At 41.7% G+C, this 14,950-nt stretch overlaps 1 protein-coding gene across 1 annotated transcript; it reads right to left on the bottom strand.

The window, feature by feature from the left end:
* Window positions 1-27: 27 nt before the first annotated feature.
* Window positions 28-13,932, bottom strand: LOC6725825. The gene is made up of 6 exons (XM_016173817.3): window positions 13,086-13,932; window positions 2,909-3,198; window positions 2,612-2,790; window positions 1,243-2,203; window positions 500-1,123; window positions 28-384 (listed from the first exon to the last, which is right to left on the bottom strand). The coding sequence occupies exons 1-6, from the start codon at window positions 13,462-13,464 to the stop codon at window positions 256-258; spliced, it is 2,562 nt and encodes an 853-aa protein (XP_016039149.1). The 5' UTR covers window positions 13,465-13,932; the 3' UTR covers window positions 28-255.
* Between the last annotated feature and the right edge of the window lie 1,018 nt (window positions 13,933-14,950).

Raw genomic sequence — 14,950 nt, 5'->3', positions numbered from 1 at the left:
TTTCCTCGATTTTGATTTGTTTGTTTGTTTTTTTTTTTTTTTACTTTTGTTTTACTCTTTTTAACTGGAACACATTGTGAGTGAAAAATGTGGTGCAGAGTGGTAAGTACATGTATGGATAATGATCCGAAAGAGTCGAAGGTGCAGATGAGTCGATGCTATAAATATGTGGGCATTGTTTGATAGACAAGAAATAGATAACATGACAAAATGGAGGGTATAAATAATCGGAAGTGGGCGGAGCGGGTTCAGGACTTAGGCGAGGCGTTTCTTTCGACTAGGCGACAGGATCTTCAGCATTGTGACGACGGGCGCCTCGAAGGACATCGACACCACGAAGGACAGGAAGTAGGAGGCCACCGTCAGACCGAAGAACATGACAACCTGGAATAAGCAATAAATAAATAAAGTTATGATAAACCATTTTGTTGTAGAACCAATTAAATAGACTTTGTTTCCTGAGATAGCGATTCTACAGCAGCTGCATCTTCCAACTCACCATCAGATCACCGCCCAGGTGAAGCGGCGCGTCCGAGTTGAGCGCCATGGAGCGGATGACGATCGGGTGGACCAGGTAGGCGCAGTAGGTGACGCGGGAGAAGGGATAGAGGCAGGGCGCCGAGAGCAGCGAGTTGATGTAGCCGCCGTAGCCCGTGGAGCAGGCAATGGTGATCCAGGCCAGTGACAGCGCCCAGGCCGAGTGGCTGAGCGAGCTGTAGGCGGCGGCGGTGAACTGTGACAGGTCGGCCTTGTACAGCCCGAAGACCAGGACGAACAGATTGAGCATGGCCAGGGTCCAGGCGGTAGCCACTGTCAGCTTGGGCAGTCGGATCTTGCAGTTGGTCCTGAACAGAATCCAGCCCACGGCCATGCCGATCAGATAGGGACCCAGGCGGGTCCATGGCTTGTCGTAGATCTTGTCGAACAGGGCCAGCGGATCGTCCGTGTTTGGTCGATGATTGTTGGTGAACGCAATCACCGCCGTGGTGATCCACGACAGCACCAGGAACACCAGCGTCGTGATCGCCGACAGCTTGAAGTGACGCACGCCCACGATCAGGATGATGGCACCGATCATATAGAACTGCGTGTCATTCGCCAAATACCAACTCCAGAGCATGCACTGCGGATTTAGAGGAATGAGGAGGAATTTTATATTATACTTGTGGCGTTAGTAATTGTTATTCACAAACAGAAGCCCACGCGGCGCATGAGTGATGCATCTCCTTGAATAACACTCACCATCTCATCCACAGGGAACAGGGTGTTGATGTAGAGAATGTTGCGCCACCAGTAATCCGGGCAGGTGATGTGATCCATGGTGGGGGGGTCAAAGATCGAGTAAGTGGCCAGGTACTTCATGGTCACCTGGACAACGCCCAGGACGAACAGATAGGGGGCGGTGAGACGCATGAACCGATAGGCGACCAGGCCGAAAAAGTGCGCGGTTCCAGCGGTGAACTCATTGGCTCCCTTGCTCAACTTGTTCAGCTTGCCCTTGGCATTCGTGCGGAAGTAAATGTACGAGATGAGGAAGCCACTGATGAAGAAGAAGGTGTCCACGCTAAACGGCCCATTGGTGATGGCCTGGAAGAAGAAGTTCTGCTCCACCTCCTTGCGCATTTCCATGTTATCGGAGTACTTGAAGACCACGATGCACGTGTGGCCGAGGATGACCCAGGCCATGCTGAAGGCTCGCAGTCCATGGATGCACGGAATGGTATCCGCACCCACATTCCGATCGCAGATCGCATTGAAGTTCGTTATCGCCGAGAAGGAGAGCAGCAGCTCCGAGTAGATGCTCAACTTTTCCGGCTCGTGCAGATGCCCCTCCAAGTGCTCATCCGAGTTGCTATTGTTGCTCCCGCTGCGATGATGATCGTGGTGATCATGTTCCGCATCGTGATCGTGGTGGTGTCCATTGCCGCTGTCATTATCGTTCGGTGGCAAATTCAGCACCAAAGCATCCAATTGCTTCAGCGAATTCGAGGACTGCGAGTGATCCGATTGCTTGAGCGGATCATCGTGGGCGGTCATCGTGTCACTGTAATCGGACGAGGCGCACCCAATTCCCGAGCTCGTCTCGCTGTTGTTCATCATCTCCTTGTCCTGGCGACGCAGTGCCTCCTTCAGTTTGCGCCTCAGGTAAATCTCGAAGAGGGTGCCGCAGCAAATCAAGCCCAACACAATGCTAGATACCACGCTGAAAATCAGATAATCAGATAATATATTGTTATAACAATGTTTTATAATTTGTTTAATATATTTAATATAATAGCAGTTGAAATTCCATGTTTATATAGAAAAAAGGTGTATGTAGGAAATTATTCTCTGTGCAGTTTCCACCGGCATGGGCAAGCATATAATCATATTACCCGCTAATATTTTATGTTAACAAATGGAGTTTCGCTTTTTATTATAATTCGATTTGGGGGGAAACGAAATTTCACACAAATCGACTGACTCAACCACTGACTGGACGCTAATGCCCAAAGCCAACTGCCCAAAAGCTGCGCATTGTGTTTGTTCAATTGTTTAGTGTTTGGACTCGGGCATTTTTGAAAGTGATCTTTTGATTGCTGCTACTTGGGTTGCGATCCCAGCCACTTACATCAGCAGGCAGAAGGTCTTGTCCGCCCAGATGTTGAACTCCTTGTCGGTGGGCACACGGATGTCCAGGACACGCAGATCCCGCGATGGTAGCTCCACATGGGCCCTGGAGCTCATCTGGCCGATGTCCGCAATGGAGCAGCTGGAGGGCAGGCACATGCCCACGTAAATGGTGCGCAGCTGGGTAAACAGAAAGGCAACAACATTAGGTTATTTCTTTAAATTCTTAAACTATTATTCACAAAAGTTGAAAGTTGCAAGTGTGTGGGCTTATGTGGTTTTCTCGTGACTTTCTTACCACTTGGGTGGGTAGCGTCTCGTTGAGCTGCATCTTGATCACATAGAATCCGGGAACGAAGGGCGGCGGGGCGTTGTAGACACTGCTGTATCCTTGGGTGTGAGCGGCGGCGAAGGGCAGACCGCTGTTCTTCGTCTCGCTTTCTGGTGAGGATGCGACCGAGGAGCTGTTGTCCTTGCCGGGAGCAACGATCTGGCCGTCGTCAATGGCATCGCACAGGGCCAACGAACCCATCCAGTAGTTGTTGCCGTAGAAGAAACCGGATGTATAGTGACCGGAAGCATCGTCCACTGCGCCAAGCGACGAAAAAGGATGAGAAGAGAAGGGCAGCAAATGGAACGGAATGGAAGGAAAGGGCATCAGAAGCGTTCGAAATGCAACATACACAGTGTGAGTATATATATATATATATATATAAAAAACATAAAACTGGCCATTATGAAATTGCAGCGCAGCCGTCAAGCTGCCAACTTTAAAATGCCGCCATCATCTTGATGATGACTAGTCGACTGGGCGACCAAAGAGATTCCCTATAAAGCTTTAACTTGTTTAATATTATATATATATTATTACGAAGAAAAACTAACACGAGTTGTTTTGTTTAATGTGCAAAGAACGATCAATCTTTCACTGCATTTAAGTCATATATCCAATTGTTGACTACCTTTTCCATATCAATTAAATGCCAATTAATTGGTAAATAAATCAGTTCAACTTAAAGGCTGTAGTGGATTCAGACTCAGATTCAGATACAAGAAAATCCTTGCCCAACTGCTGATTTATTTGCACGAAGTTGAGGCTGCTATGCTATTTTGTTTTCGTTTTCTTGCAACCAGTTGCCAAACAGATCGGGGACTTGAGACGGCGACTGGAACTGGGACTGTGGGTCCAACCAGTTTTTTTTTTGTTTTGTGTTTTTTTTTTTTATTTTTTTATCGCTACTTTGAAAATGGCAACTTAAGTCATGCAATGGTCTTTTGTTCGGCTGGCGTGGTGACACGGGGAAAATGGCAACTCTTACGTGAGCATCCATTATCCATTAGCCGCCATCCACCATCCAGTGTTTAGCAGCCACTTCCACTTCCCCGATGGCTTGGCCAAAAGCAGGAACTGATCTCTGGTGATCTCTGGGTTACACAAGACCCGGCCATGACCATGAGGAGCCAATGAAACGGAAATGTTTGCCAGCATTTGCATGTGCCGAAATCAGAAGTGTTTATCCATTTCATTGGCGGTGAATAAACGCGGAAGGAAAACGATTTTCATTTGCTTAGCCTAACTGCTTGTTGAATTTAGTAAAACAATATGTTTAAGAAAAATCCAACTCTCTGTTCCATGAAATTGCACTTTGATACGAAACCTACTCGCATCCAAAAACACACCCTCCATCCGATATCTGCTGGTAATGTTTAAACATGTTTTCAATTTAATTTAGCGATTGAGGTCATTTGATTGGCTGGTAGTAAGCATTTCATCACAATACCTCCATCGATACGACAGTACATGGCAAATGGGTCGGCATATAAACACAGTGATGTGATATATACATATGTACTTCTTCAATTGAACGTGTCATTCACGCGTTTAACGCTCTCGGTAAATGGTAAATGGAAGCTGAAGCTGAAGCTAAAGCTGATGTCGAACCCAAACAAGATCAACAGATGGGACTGACAATGGGGCTATCAAGGTGACATGTCCGACCGACCACCAATGCTCACCCAATCCCCAAGTCAGATGAACTTGGTAGCGGCTACCGAAAGTCGATGCCGAAGCAGATCCAAAACAGATATCGGATCGTGTATTCTTGTCCGGCGATTCGGAAGGTCGTTCAGCATGTGATCGTGATCGTGATCGTGCGTATATATATGATATATGGTATATATAGGTCGGGGGAAAGCGGTCCAGCAGGTAGGGAAATCGATACTCACGACACCAGCCGCACCTTAAAGTGCGTCCAATTTTCAGTACAGCAAAAGATACTCGACACAAGTACAAGATACTTTTGCTTGAGCTGCATTTACTCACTCTTGATTACCTACAGTTGCATCAATGTTTTATTGTAAAACATATCAAGCTGGATACTAATTATACTAAGTTTCTCAAATGAGTTTCGTTGAAGCCCCCACACAGGAATTACTAAAAAAATAAATATATGTTAGAGCCGAAAATATAATACCCAAAGCTCATTAAATTATCCAATTACGGAGGCTGTTTACAATTTCTGGCCAAGATCAAAACTGTGCACTTGAATCGCACGAAAATATTTGCAAGAAGATTAAGATACATGTGTGCTCAAGCGAAGGTAAGGACAAAGGCGGGGTAGGCAAATGTGTTAACACACCAAATCGCCGATTGCAGTCGACCATAATGAGTGGCGAAAAAAAAAAAAAAAACAATGAGGGCGTGGCACGAAAAGCCAGGCCAAAACCCGGCGACAAAGCTGTTGAAATCCATTTGATTGATGAAACGATTGTATAAATATAATGGCAATAAATAATGTGCTCTGCCCGTCAAATAGTTGCCATTATACAGATACCTTTGTCGTTTCGCCTTTTGCTATTTTTATAATATAATTTTTATTTTTTTTTTTTTTTGCCTATCCACTTTCCGAACAGTTGCGAAACGGCGCAAAGTCAAAGCTGGCGAAATTAATAAAAACAAAAATACAAAAAAGTGCAACGCGCCTCAAATGCTAACAGTTCAATTAAGTATTAATTTATTAAACGATCCGCGTCACAAGAACCAAAAGCAGTGACCATTGCAAGCCATAAAAAATATTTGTTTACTATTTTTTATCGCTTAGCAATTTACTTTTGGCCACCACGCTGATTGCCTGCAAGATTTATGAATGGGCTGGCTCTCGAAACGCCCAAAAAGTATAAATCCATCTGAATTTTAAATGTTTTTTCTTCATTTTCTAATTGCCTATAAATTAGCCTTTTGGCGCATCTTTTTTAAATGTCCAAATTGTACTTGCTTCTAATTGATTGTGTCTAAGGTTCGTATCTGTGAGTTCAAACAATCGTTTCGGCCAACTAAATTTGGCAATTGCGTACTAATGTTTGGCTTTGTCATTAGAACGGCAGAGCCAAGTCGAAATTCCTGTTAATGTGGGGACATTAGAGGCGTGTGTTGTGGATTTAAGATCCGCTCGTTTGTCTTGGCCAAATAAATTTCCTGTCATTTAACACGCAACTCAAAGTCTTTGAACTTGGGTGAAGCGTTCTGTGTGCTTATAGCTGAGGTGTGTCTACTAGATCGCATCTCGAGGATACATTAGTTGCCACATTTCGGGCTAAAATAATGCTGTCCATAATGATGTTGTTAGCTAATTGTTCTCAAAATTGTTAGATCTTTAACTTAACTTTGCCAAATATCATAATAATATTATATGAAAGACAAGATCTTTTTTGAATTTGTAAGTAAGCTTTGATTCAGAATGATATAATAGCTAATCTATATATTTAAACTTAAGTATACCTATAGTTAATAACACTCAACGATTGCATTTCTTGCGTCGAATAGCATTCCTCGTCGTTAGTCAGTTCATGATTCATAATTACTTGTAGCATTTTTTCCCCACTTTTCTGCTATGTAATAATTACACCCTCCGTTGCCTAATTGAGTCACATAATAAAACGCGACTCGCTTGGCAATTTTATGCTCGAAGATGCGCAAAGTTTGGCCAGCGGAGCTTGAGATCCCTCGAGTGGCTCAGATAGTTGGCCAAATGACGAATAAGATGGAGCGATTACTTCCTACTTGCCACCTGAGGCTATGGATACGCATTACGTACCGTAGGAGTCTGAGTATGCGTATGAGTATGGGTATGAGTATGAGTGTTCGTAATCGTATTCACGTCTCGTTGGCCCACACTCAAAGTCTTTCTTTCTTTTTACCCACTTCAATTTCAATGTCAATGTTGTGCAGCCGGGGGCTCTGGCTCCACACACACACACACACACACAAATCTTATCAAAGACCTCCCCTTTGGGGTCTTTCGACGCCCACATCGCTGAAGAAGCGAAGAAGTAGCCAGACGAAAGTGAGAGTTGAAAGAAAAAAAAAATAAATAAAATTAATGAAAATAAGAGTCGACGACGAGTCAAAGAGTTGGCCTGTCTTTTGGGGTTTTGGGTTTTTTGGTTGCTTGGTTTTTTTTTTTTTTTGGACTCGGCACAGATTCGGCACAAGGTCAGCTGCATCTTCAGCTTTGGTTATTTCGCCTGACTAACTGGTATTCCGATTTTCGGATTTCTGAATTTCGATATTCAATTTTTGGACTTGGTCACTGACACGTGGCAATGCCATCATTTTGCGCAATGGACCGCTGATGATCGCCCCGAACCAATTCAATTATTTCTGCGCATTTCTTTGCCACGGATGGCCGGAGAAACTGGTTTCGGGTTACCAGTTTTTGGGCCAAAAATTCAGGGCTGCACATTGGTTATTTCTCTCATTTTTTTTTTTTTTTTTAATTTTTTTCTAGCTATTTTTTTAAGGCCCAACAAAATGTGAGTCACTTATGGCAATCGTTGACGAGCGTCATTGCCGAAACGATTATTTGATGGGCTAGTAATTTGGAATTTTTGTGGAATAATTAGCCCACAGAGTGCCGAGTCACGGTGCATTGTCAGCTCATCGCATCTTAAATTAGCTCGTCTATCCACACACTTTATCTATTATCTTAGCAGATAGTCGAAGATGATGATTTGGTTGTTCAAGGGAACACACACAACGTTGTGAAAAATGACGAAGGTACTACAAATTTAATTGTGGTTTAAGCAATATACATAAAGTAATTCTAGAGTAGTGCTCGCTTGTGCTTTCGTCACTATTCCGCATCCATTTGCAATTGCATAACCCTAATGCGCTGTAATCAAATTGATACGACCACCCAAAATTGCAATTATGGTCAATAACCCCAAATTGAGAGCTCGTTCAAATGGCAGTCGGCCGTTTCATAACCGAATCGCTGGAAATTAAAATTAATGCCGGGCACGTCGATCGATCGAGCGATCCAGCGATCACCTGTCGCTATTGTCTTTCCTTATTTTTTTTTTTCAATTTCTTCGTATATATATAATTTTTTATTTTATGTGTTTGCATTGTGACTGACTTTTACCTAACGGAAATGATTTCTTGCTTTTAGCCAGTGTCAAATGCAAATGGGTTGCATGGTTATGGCATACGGATCAAAGGCAAAGTGGTTCATCCGCCAGGGGGTGGTTATGAATTGAGGGGGGTGGTTATAATCAACCTTCGGTTGAAAAGCAACTCGACTAGAAATCGATTGATTAGCTTTTCGCTATTTTTTGCCTCTTTGTTTTCTTTTCATTATATATATATATTTTTTTGCATTTGCCCAAGACCGAGTGTCGCATTAAACTTGAAACTACAAATGGATTTGGCAAGCGTCCCGCCATGACGGACACAATTCGCAATGATCGAAATTAGCGCCGTCTCACGATGGAATGCAATTTCTGTCTAATTAACGTGTGTCTGGAAGCTGGCCGTAATAATTCCACGCGGAGTTAGTTGCCTAATTGTGGCATTTAGGCGTTCGCTTTGCCCTCGAACAGTCTGCGTGTTAATTGCGTTTGGTCGGCGGTCATCTAAGTGAAATATTAACCCGGTCCGGGCATTAAATTCGCCCTTCTTTATGATGCCGCTTTTTGAACATGAACATGAACTTGTAATGGCTTTGTTTAAGCATCCTCACGCTGATCTTTAAGTACTATACTTAGCACGCAATTCATGGAAGTCTTTCGATAAACTTCAAACTACAGTATTTAAAAATGATAGTAGTACAATAAATGCTAAGCAAAGAAATATATTGTATTATATTATATATTATTATATTATATTATTATTATATATATTTAATATATTATAGCAATAAATTTCCAAATAAGCACTTAAATACCATTAATCGATTTGTATTGATTTCTAGAACGCAGCGCTGAAAAGTAGGCCACAATTTGCAGTGATCTCTGATCCTAACACTCCACCTTCAAAGAAGTCGATTATTCTGATGCAGCTATGTTGTTATCTTATGCCAACCGATCGGTATTTGGCCTAGACCTTTTGGACCCCGATACGCGACCGACAACCACTTTTTTTCGACGCGGCCAATTGCAATGCGTGGCGTGGATTTTAATTACGCACAATTATCCGAAAACGAGTTTGTTGCCTAAGTCATTCGTTTGTGGGGGGAGAGAAAAACTTGGCCAAAATCGCGGTCAAAGTTGAAAGTATTTTACATACATGTCTCCACTCCAATGAACCGTTATTGCGAACAATAATAGCCAACAACGTCGTCTTGGCCATAATTTCATTTTCGCTGAAAACAAAAACAAAACCCCAAACAAAAAGTGAAGAAAACCGAAAAAAAAACTGCAAGGCATTGCAACAATCAAATTAAAGTTACATTACATAAGCTAAGCTTGTGTCCAGTAGAGAGAGAGATAGAGATAGGTAGACAGTGAGAGATAAACATATATAGAGAGAGAGAGGGAGAGACTGAGAAAAAGAGATACACTGAGATTTATTCGGGGAGAAACCGAGGGAGAGACTTGTCGCATGTTGCCGCTGTGCTGATATTGCTGCCGTGTTTATTTGTTGTGCAATTTCAGCTTCTGCTTCTTCTTCGGGTTGCAGGCAAAAATAAATACAGCAATGCGCAAGCTATTAGCAGTGAGCGAGCAAGCGAAAAAATAATATTATTATACAAGAAATTAAATTAAAATAAAATAAATGTTTTACAATATTATTTGTTACCTTGATTACAATAATATGAATTTGTTTCATATTTGATTTTCACAAGACACCTATATTTCTGAACACAGCTGTAGCCGTTGGATTTATACACGGGAAAGCCGTAGAAATTATGTTGCGTGACGTTTCATTTCGCACAAAGGCTGTAATTGGGCCTGTTACCCCCACCCCTTCCTTCACTGAAAAGTCGGCTAAGTATATTGGCCTAAAAAAACCGTTGTGCATTGTGACCAACTAATGACCAAACAGGCTGCAAAGTCCATAACCAAGCCATCGAACCTCGATCACTTGTTGGCTTATTTCGTTAACTTGGCTTCGTTTCAATTTTGGCCATTTTCGGTTCAGGTTTCTCGAACACACAGGTGAAATGCAATACGAGGTCAAAACAGCAGCGATTTGCTCATTTTCCTGTCCAGGCAACAACAAAAGAGATTTGTTTCTTTTTTACTCGGAATATTTGCAAAAAACAAAATGAGTATTACAAAGATTGTGAAAGCTTTTTTTTGATCTTTGAGGAAGTTTAAAGATTGCCTTCCACGATGATGATGAGACAATATTTACACTTCCTCTAAGACTTTTGCCGACTATTTGTCCGCGAGTTAAATCAACAAAGAGCCCAAAAAAAGTACAAATTCGTTTTCGCTCGTCGATTCGACGAAGACTGAACGGACCTTCGACTTGACTTCCAAAATGCATTTTTTTTTTATTTTTTTTTGTCACGGCGAGTGCATTTCAACCTTCAACCTGCCAATCGAGTTCAGCCAAGCGTACCTGCCACCAAACTATTGCACTTGCAATTGCATTGGCCACAGAAAAATATAGACAGAAAAGCACCGAAACAGCGAAAAATGTGAATTAAAAAGAAGTAACAGCAAGCACAGCAAAAACAAAGGTAACGCCGGCCACAATTTATTAGCCATTGATCTTGGCCGAGGATTGGGAGCTCCAGATACGAAACCTGTGCTGGAAATTATGTCCGAAGCGTTTAAATAACAATTTCCAGCCAGTGTCCAAGTGTCCGAGTTTCGAGCTCGAGTCCGGTTTACTATGTTGGCTGGCTGACTGGCCAGCAGGAAAAACTTTGGCCCTGACTCCGCTCATGTGTGGCAATAAAACACACAATTCATGTGGAGACATTGACATAGATGCCATGCCAGTTACAGAGTCCCGGCTTTTTGCCTCCCAAAAAAAAAAGATAAAATAAACCCAAACCCAAACCCCAATTTCGTGATGTTTTATGTTGAGTTGGAGGCGGTGGAGCAAAAAGTTGAAGGTTGATTGGGAAAAATCAAAGATTGGAAAGGATTTTTGAAACAAAGTTAATTTTACTTTACATCTAAAATGGCAAAGAAAGTTAAAAAAGGGAAAAATACAGATAAAAAAAATAAAAAAAAATAGTTAAAACCTCATTAAAGGTAAATATAAATAAAAAAAATTAAGAAAATTGCTTTCGCTGGGAAACACATATTTATATTTCTCAGATAAATAGCGGAGATATAACCTGCCTAGCAGAAGACAAACCCCCACGTATTGCAGATAGTTAGTTAACTGCGATTTTTAACTGCTCGTTAATTAAATGGAAATTAAGACGAACTTCCGAAACGCTTTGGCCTTTCTCCCCGAAAGAGTAAAAAGCCCAGACCGAGAGGGAAAACACTTCCGCATGGCCGGAAAATGCATTTTCTTTAACGGCTATTCATCTGACTCGCTCTCGAAATGGGTTTTCCCAGACTCCGTGAACTTGAACCGTGGCTAAAAGGCGCTTTTCAATGGATGTGCTCACTTTCCGGTCACTTTGGCCCATGGTGCAACCAGTGAAATAATAATAAAAAAGAAACTCAAACACTTTTATTTCGTGTGTCTTTTTTTTTTTTGCTTTTTTGTGGCTCTCTTTCTCTTTTTCTTGTGCTTTGCGTTAATTGATTACATAACCAGCATCTGGAGAGTGGTTTTAGCTTGGCCAAGTCAGTTGGTCAGTGGTGCTTTGTCGGTCTCAGGTTGCTGGAATCGATAGGATTGCTTTTTGGGTGGTGCGGCAACTTGTCGCAACTAAAAACCAACAATAAAAATCAAAATCAAAAAAAAAAAATAAAACCAAAAAAAGGAAAAACCAAGAGCCGAAAAACCGAAAATAAAACAAGTCCCACAACATGTATTCATAATTCAGGCTTTTGATCTCGCCCAGTCTCACTTTCGACTGCAAATACTACCCAGTCGATCCAATTTGATCTGGTCGTGCAATTGAACCGTTCCATTCAGTTATTCAATACCCCCACTGACATAATGACCAACAAAAAAAAAAAAAAAAAAAATACCCAAAAAATCAGAAGACAAAAAAAAAAAAACATTTTGGAAAACCCAATTTGCCCGAATCGGAAAAAATTCGGCGAAACAGCAAGCGAAAAATTCAAACGCCCATCAGGCCAAAAATTTGATTGAGTTGCTGCTGCTGCTGCTGCTGCTGCTGCTACTGCTGCTGCTGCGAGTTGCTGCTGCTGCTGCTGCAGTGGCAAGAACTAATTGCGACCTTGGCGATCACTCGCATCGTATCGTGCACTTATGTAGATTGTGTGCTCGCGGGCAAATTCGTCTATGCGCCGACTTTAATGTGTCTATATCTATAAAACCCGCGCATATAGTATCTGCGCCGATCGCCAAAATCGGCGAATGGCACGTTCACACACACACGGCAGTGCAGATCGGTGGTTTTATTTTTCAATCGAATGGGTCGCGAACAACAAGATCAGCTTTATGTGGAAAACGTCTGTGGAAATTGCGATAACATGGTGCCAAGTGAATGGCCATCCCATCACGTATCCAATCTTTCGTTTGGCGTCCAGAAAAAAAGATAAACCTTCGTTGGCATATCTTTTTTAATCGCAATAAAGATTTTTGTATATTAATTTTTAATTTTTAATGGAAAATAAGAACTTGTTATTGACTTAAGTTTAACCGCAAGCTAAAATTCATTTTAATCTTTAATCTTTTGGCTTTGGTTAATTGATTTCTGCGGACAGCAATTTTAGATTAGGATTATTGAAGTTGCTGGTTTTTATAATGGAATGCAATTAGTTCTTTTTAAAATTATCAAATTACAAATAGAAATATCAGATCAGATATATCAGATGTGTCATTCTAGAAGTATCTTATCAAAAAAGATAATATAAGGAATAATTTTGAATAAATTTAGTACGAGTATGTAAATTCCAAGTTATTCCTATTATAAACTGTATGTTTTTATACATTAATATTTAGTTAGATTAGATTCGATTTTCATTTGTTTAAAGGGAGAATTGTGTGGTTATAGAACCTTCTCTTTAATTTGACATTTATTTTAAGGAAAATGTCCTTAAAAATAGTAAAAAATAATGCTGAGTATTAAGATAGTAGTAGAACTTACTCTTGACGGCCCACATCTTGGCATCGCTGAGCCCGCCTAGATAGCTCCTCATGTCCCGACTGCAGTTGGCGGACACTCCGCCGGAGCTCTCCACCTGACCCCACTGGGCGGCCAGGACGGCGAGATCGAAGACGTTGAGGGCGTCCCTGAGGCGTCGGGTTTGGGACAGGTCGTAGCTGAGCTTGGGGTCAACATGGGGCGGCAGAGTGGCAGCCGTAAGATCTCCGTGCAGACTGAGATTAATCACATTGTGCTGGTCCGGAGCGGAACTAAGGTTATGTCTGCCCGGCGGAAACTTGCCATCGTCCTTGTCGATGGCCGCCTGCGGCGTTGCCAGCAGCGAGAGCAGCATTGCCAGCACCAAAGTCCTGCGCATCATATCGCTAAGTTGCGTTTGCGCCCTATAGTCGATTTATATATGCAAATTGGCTGGGCACGACGTTCCTGCGATGTCTTTTGCTTTGCTTCTCTTTTTTTCCGGCCTGCTTCACTTTCACTTCACACGATAACAAAAAAAAAAAAAAATACTATAATAAAATCCAATTCGGGTTAACAGGGAATTATTTATATATTTTGCACCAGCATTTTCACAACCAAAAAAAAATAATAGATGATCAACACACTCGGCAGAACCGTTAGAATTCGGTATTATTCTTTTCTATTTATTTTGTTAGCACTTCAATTTTTATTTTTTGTTTTGGATGGGAGTTGAAAACACACGCGCGGCTTATTTTAACTTTTCAGCTTTATTTATATTTTTGGGGAGCTGCGACGACCGCTTGGCATGAACGCACGTCTACGAATCGCGACTGCGCGTCTTGAGCAGCTGTAAAAATATGTTAACAATTCCAAAAACGCAGGCCCAAAAAAAAAAATGAAAAAAAAACTGAGCTCAGCTCAAGCTCAAGCTTGATCTCAATCGCAGACACTCGCTCACTCTCGCTCTCTGGCAGCGCGGGCGCTCTCGGTCTCTCGAAAGCGCAAGTTGTACCGTTAGCAGCACTTTCGTTGGCAGCTCGAGCGCTCTCTCCCGCTCTTTCTCTCTCTTGGGAAAAAGCAAAAGCCCTGCGTCATCGACTATGTGGTAATATCTTTCATAGTGTGTGTGTGTGCGTGAGCATTATGTTATGGAATTTCGCGAGAGTGTGAGTGTTGCAAAAGTGGCCGCAAAAATGAAATTAGCCATTGATATTTGAATACGCGACGAGGTCTTGAGGATCGCAATCGCAATCACTATAAACCACTATAGCCATATAGCCAGCGGTCCCAAATTCCAGCCAAGTCGGTCAAATCAGTTAAGCCAAGTCGGTTAAATAAGCTAAATGGATTCGCACTCAGGCAAGCTGGTCAAAATCACATTCACGACCGTCTCTTAAGGGCCGTTTAAAAGCCCAGCTTGGAATAAAATTAACGCGATGCATAATGGAATGATATTATACGCTATAACCTTCTTATTAAATCAAAGGATGGTATAAAGAAGTGAAGAATGTTCACGTATTTAAAAGTGAGCAGCTCCATGGATTGTTTTAAGGTTAGCGTATGCGCCAATCGGTTCCAAAATTGGAAAATACCAGATATTAATATCAATATTTGAAATTGGAAACTTTCGGCGCATAAATGAGTTGTAAATGATTCACCCAAACAAGAGGTGAATAATTTAAGGGGTTATTCGCAATGCGATTTACTAAGTTATATTGTTACTAAATATCACTTAAAATTATGCTGTCAGATGCAAAAATTTTGAATTAAACTCTAATCCATTTGATGATATAACAAGATAATTACAATTAATAACCACAAATTTTGATATCTGGAGTAATCTATAAGTAGATTGTAGATTATTTGGTTCAGGCTGGAAAGCACTC

This window comes from Drosophila simulans, chromosome X, assembly GCF_016746395.2.
Source record: "Drosophila simulans strain w501 chromosome X, Prin_Dsim_3.1, whole genome shotgun sequence".
Lineage (NCBI taxonomy): Eukaryota > Metazoa > Arthropoda > Insecta > Diptera > Drosophilidae > Drosophila > Drosophila simulans.
This window is presented reverse-complemented; position numbering and strand designations above follow the sequence as displayed.